At 45.0% G+C, this 6,000-nt stretch overlaps 1 protein-coding gene across 2 annotated transcripts in view; it reads right to left on the minus strand.

Annotated features, from left to right (window-relative positions):
• Positions 1-4,982, minus strand: part of LOC126191278 (developmental protein eyes absent-like) — a 231,703-nt gene extending 226,721 nt beyond the window's left edge. For both annotated transcript variants that reach the window (XM_049932098.1, XM_049932090.1), the window contains exon 1: positions 4,807-4,982. In XM_049932098.1, coding sequence (XP_049788055.1) covers positions 4,807-4,828 — 22 coding nt within the window. In that variant the 5' untranslated portion in view covers positions 4,829-4,982. The remainder of the gene's footprint in view (positions 1-4,806) is intronic.
• Between the last annotated feature and the right edge of the window lie 1,018 nt (positions 4,983-6,000).

The following is a 6,000-nucleotide window of genomic DNA, read 5'->3' on the forward strand; positions in this document are numbered from 1 at the left end:
CTGATAATTTGGAAAGCATGCGCTGCTTTTGTGATGTGTCAACATCGGTGTTGTACCATATCGTCAAGTTGTCGATGACTATCTTTCAACGCAAAACTGCTTGTTGCCTTTATTTGTCAGCCAAGCTTAGTTCGGCTGGATGCCCATCCGAGATATAGCCATTGCTGGTGACAGCTCAGTGTACACCCGAAAATCAATGCCAATTTAATGATACGAGGGGCATTCAATACGTAAAGCAACACCTATTTTACTCGGTCAGTTTCGGTTGAAAAAATTCGGAACTTGTTGTGGGACATCGTGGAAAATTCCCATTTCAGCCCCCTACAGTTTCATGAAGTTCCCGTAGGTAGCGGGGTAGCGGCGATATACGTAGCCTTCAAAATGGCGTCTGTAACGGGAGTGCGTTCCAAGCAGAGAGCCGTCATTGCGTTTCTTCTGGCGGACATCCAGAGAATCACAGATATTCATAGGCGTTTTTAGAGTGTCTACGCACGGAGACCTGACAGTGAACAAAAGCACGGTGAGTCGTTGGGCAAGGCATCCGTCATCATCGCAACAAGGTGGCGCAAACATGTCCGATCTCCTGCGTGCCGGCCGGCCGCACACAGCTATCACTCTTGCATTTATTTAACGTGTGGATACAGTCATCCAAGGTGATCTGACGACTCGCTGCTCAACTGGATGTCTCTGTTGGTAGGGTTGACACACTCGCCCACCAGTCATGTTACTCAGATGTGTGTGTGCCCGCTGTGTCCTCGTCGTCTGATTGAATAAGTCCATCTGTTTGGCAGAATGAAGGACACACTGAGCTGGAAGCATTACGTGGATGATGAGATTATTGATGCAGAAAGACGTTGACTCTGTAGTTCGCCGGTAGAGTGGTACCATGCGGGCATAACGGTCCTCCCAGTAAGGTGCCGTAAAGCCGTCGCAGTGAACGGAAGATATGCTGAAAAACAGGGTTTTGTAGACAAAAGAGTGGAGAATAATATGTTTTATTGGAATCCTGAATAAAACCAACAAGCTTTCAAAAAAAATGTGTTGCATTACTTACCGAGTGACCGTTGTGTATTCTTCCTACTACACTACTGGCCATTAAAATTGCTACACCACGTAGATGACGTGCTACAGACGCGAAATTTAACCGACAGGAATAAGATGCTGTGATAGGCAGATGATTAGCTTTTCAGAGCATTCACACAAGGTTGGCGCCGGTGGGGACACCTACAACATGCTGACATGAGGAAGGTTTCCAACCGATTTCCCATACACAAACAGCAGTTGACCGGCGTTTCCTGATGGTACGTTGTTGTGATGCCTCGTTTAAGGAGGAGAAATGCGTACCATCACGTTTCCGACTTTGATAAAGGTCGGATTGTAGCCTTTCGCGATTGCGGTTTATCGTATCGCGATATTGCTGCTCGCGTTGGCCGAGATCCAATGACTGTTGGCAGAATATGGAATCGGTGGGTTGAGGAGGGTAATACGGAACGCCGTGCTGGATCCCAACGGCCTCGTATCACTAGCAGTCGAGATGACAGGCATTTTATCCGCATGGCTGTAACGGATCGTGCAGCCACGTATCGATCCCTGAGTCAACAGATGGGGACGTTTGCAAGACAACAACCATCTGCACGAACAGTTCGACGACGTTTGCAGCAGCATGGACTATCAGCTCGGAGACCATGGCTGCGGTTAACCTTGACGCTGCATCACAGACAGGAGCGCCTGTTGTGGTGTACTCAACGACGAATCTGGGTGCACGAATGTCAAGACGTCATTTTTTCGGATGAATCCAGGTTCTGTTTACAGCATCATGATCGTCGCATCCGAGTTTGGCGACATCGCGGTGATCGCTCATTGAAAGCGTGTCTTCGTCATCACCATACTGGCGTATCATCCTGCGTGATGATATGGGATGCCATCGGTTACACGTCTCGGTCACCTCTTGTTCGTACTGACGGCACTTTGAACAGTGGACGTTACATTTCAGATGTTTTACGACCCGTGGCTCTACCCTTCATTTGATCCCTGTGAAACCCTACATTTCAGCAGGATAAGGCACGACCGCATGTTGCAGGTCCTGTACGGGCCTTTCTGGATACAGAAAATGTTCGACTGCTGCCCTGGACAGCACATTCTCTAGATCTCTCACCAATTGAAAACGTCTGGTCAATGGTGGCCGAGCAACTGGCTAGTCACAATACGCCAGTCACTACTCTTGATGAACTGTGGTATCGTGTTGAAGCTGCATGGGCAGCTGTACCTGTACACGCCATCCAAGGTCTGTTTGACTCAGTGCCAAGGCTTATGAAGGCCGTTATTACGGCCAGAGGTGGTTGTTATGGGTACTGATTTCTCAGGATCTATGCACCTAAATTGAGTGAAAATGTAATCACATGTCAGTTCTAGTATAATATATTTGTCCAATGAATACCAGTTTATCACCTGCATTTCTTCTTGGTGTAGGAATTTTAATGGCTAGTAGTGCATGTTGTATAGGCACAATAAGTAAAATTCGTTGTTTTCTCACCATCCTTCCTGTTGCTGAAATTTTAATTCGAAGATTGTTTGAATGGCGCTTTCATGATATTGCATTTTAATATTTATAGCTCATAACTGTGATGTGCTGTTACGATCTGTTATCACCTGTTATGTGCTTTGCGTATCCTTACACAAGTTACTTTAACGCTATTTACCCCACCCTTGTATTAAGATGCTGCCAGCACCAATTCTACACCAACCGCTAACAAATAAAAACAGAAAATAAATGCTCCATAGCTGTTCCAGTCTCTAGCTGCTCTTTGTTACACTATGTGGGTGCAACCGTTTTACTGGAAACTGACTCAAAATTTGTTTTATCAATGTATAAGAGAGGCAAGTCATCCTAGAGCAAGTCGAAAATACAGTAATGCGACGATTCGATCCCTAACGTCCTGAAACTGTAAAAACTAATAGTAAAGTACTACGTAGTAATGTTGGTCTTTAAGGTTTAAGTTAATTCTCATGGGATCATTGTATAAATACGAGCATCCAAAGAAAATTTCAGTTTTACATACAGTAATATCTTTACAATTTCAAATTTTGCATAGACTCAAAAAAAGCGATCGACATGTGAGATCATAACAAGTAAATAGTTATAAATATAGCATTATAGAGCTCCCCAACGAAACTAATGGACGATTCAGAATTGGAAGCAAGCAAGGGCTGAAATGCTCGCCCCAACCTACGGGCGCCACGGCAGTCCGTGGGCGGGAGAGGCTATTCCTCCACCAAGGGGAGGACGGCATACCTCCGCCCGCTGCTGTGGCAAACCGTCACCTCCTGTTTCGTGCGTTACTGGAAAAACGATTTAGTCCACTCTGAAACGATTTGAGATTGGAAACACTAACGAGAAATAATGAGGTCATCTTGAATGTAAAAACCGTAAAAAAACCCGTTCTCATCTTCAGCCTTTATAATACGTCACACAAACGTATCAAATTTCAGAAAACCTACTGTCACTCTACCGAGGCACAAAGGAAATAATGTCATACAAAATATGTATTCCTCTGTAGGTTAAGTCCTAGGTGAAGCATATAGTCATAATGAAATGCACCCAGCATTCTAGATGGGTTATTTCGTTCCGAAAGAAGACTGTGTACTTCCGGGACTGAACCGTCTCTCTGTTGAAAATTCTGTAAGGCTTCCATTCATCGTTTCATGGTGTATTTTCGAAGTAAATATTTACTCACAAATTTTTTTTCAAAATAATAATCAATTCTATGAGTATAAAAATCAGCTTCTTGTTCAGCAACTGCGAACTAGCTCTGCTGACGAATTGAATATTTTAATGTGAAACACAAATTATAACAGAATAATTCAGAGGAGATAAAGCTTATTTAAGAAAGAAGTCACTGTAAGTTCATATTAATTTCCGTTCGGCTACTTCAGTCATTCAGGTAGCACATTAATCTTTAAATCTCTAGCATCTTTAGAAATATTTACCACATATTTTAATTACATACAATTACTTTTCAAAAAGTTCATTTGCTCACTGTATTTCACATGAAAAATAAGCAAGGAAGAATTGCGAATTCTATTTTACCGTATATACAATAACGGTACATTCAAAACCCACGCCCATGGCCGGCGTGAGATTCTAACCGACTGTCTCTGCCTCGTGACGCAGCGGAAGTAACCCACGATGACAGAGGCCAGTTATTTCAAGAAATCCTTTCCAGGGTCCTAGAGAAGTACAAACGATCGATAATACTGTTCAAGTAAGTTACGCTCTATGCAATAAAGACACTAAAAAATTCCAAATGCGGACTATAAGATCGCAGTTGTGAATCACGTCTTAAAATTTCGATAATCTGTCTTCTAGACCGAAGTTCTTTTCCTTATATACAAAAGGATCGCAACGACGAAATTTATTAGGACGACCACCAAAGCCTGGACCTTCTGTGAATGGAATGGAGTGGAGTGGAAAAGGAGGAGTGGGATATGAGTTATTGATTGCTGATTGTCAGACGCAGACGCAAAGGAAGCAGAATACGTCAAAATTGCGGTAAATATTCTGCGGTTACCAACAATGCTACGTTCGATGTAATGTTACTACGCATTAACAGTTTGTGACGAAACTTAAGTCTTAACGAGGAAAATGAAATGAATTATAAACACTTAACAGACACATATCTCTGTGTAAGAGCCACGCTAGCTTCTCTGTCGGCAATTGGCAGGCTTTTAGCGACGTGCGGCACGCTGAAACGCCACAGGTAGAGGGGGCGTCGCGGAGCGGCTGCGAAGTCAGAGCGGCGCACTCACCCTTTTTGACACCTCCTGGCATGACATAGGAGGGTCTGGCCGTGTTGGCGGACGAGCTGAGCCAACAGTAAATGGTGCCGGCTGTGCGTGCACGTTGTCGGGATGAACAGCGGGCCGTGCGCCCGCCCCGTCAGCTGTCGAGTGTCGAGTGTGCAGTCTGGGCTGCGCAGCGCTGCCGGGCCCCTCCTCCGCGACGACAGCGCAGTCTGCCGGCTGCGTGCGCAACCGCCGCCGAGCCGCTCCGCCCGGGCGCACTGTCAGAGGTCACGGCGCTCCTTCCATACGCTGACGCTATTTTCTTTCTCTCTTTTTGTCAGCTCTCACGGAAAATCTAACTGTTCGAATAATATTTCATGGTAGTGGGGCAGAGGAAGTCCCTACTGGGAACAGACTGTTGGCGATTAAGAAGCAGCACCAGCAAGTATAGCAAATAACACTATTTTACTTATTGTGCTTTTCCAGTATAATAGGAAGAATATATGATAAAATCTGTAGGCGAGTTGGGAGTGTACAGGGTGCGAAATTTAAAACACAAAGGTGACATCCCTGGCAGTAACAACGGCTCTAATCCGGAGGGGCTTCGAGTCGCACTGATCAGAGGACCCGCCCACTCGTCATCATCGATTTCTTCAAAATTTGTGGTATATCCAATTTTGGCCAGAAACGAGAATGATTAAATTGGGAACCGCAGATTACCGAGCGTCTAAAATAATATATCATTTTTTGGTGTGGATCCGGAGAGGTAAGAGTCACTTACGGGAACGTAGTTTCGAAACAGTAGGGTTGGGTTGTTTCGGGGAAGAGATCAAACAGCGAGGTCATCGGTCTCATCGGATTAGGGAAGGATAGAGAAGGAAATCGGCCGTGCCGTTTCAAAGGAACCATCTCGGGATTTGCCTGGAGCGATTTAGGGAAATCACGGAAAACCTAAATCAGGATGGCCGGACGCGGGATTGCACTGTCGTTCTCCCGAATGCGAGTCCAGAGTGCTAACCACTGCTCCACCTCGCTTGGTCGAAACATTATCCGGTGGAAAGAGTACAGAACACTAATTCCAGGGTCGTGGACTCGAATCTCCATACGGAAAGCTTACTTTCCATTTTCAGTTCTCACGTTTCTTACTCTGCATATAAACGGAGATAACGTCCAATATATTGTATTGGATGTGATGAAACACTGTTTGCAGGAGAACAA

This window comes from Schistocerca cancellata, chromosome 1 (assembly GCF_023864275.1).
Source record: "Schistocerca cancellata isolate TAMUIC-IGC-003103 chromosome 1, iqSchCanc2.1, whole genome shotgun sequence".
NCBI lineage: Eukaryota > Metazoa > Arthropoda > Insecta > Orthoptera > Acrididae > Schistocerca > Schistocerca cancellata.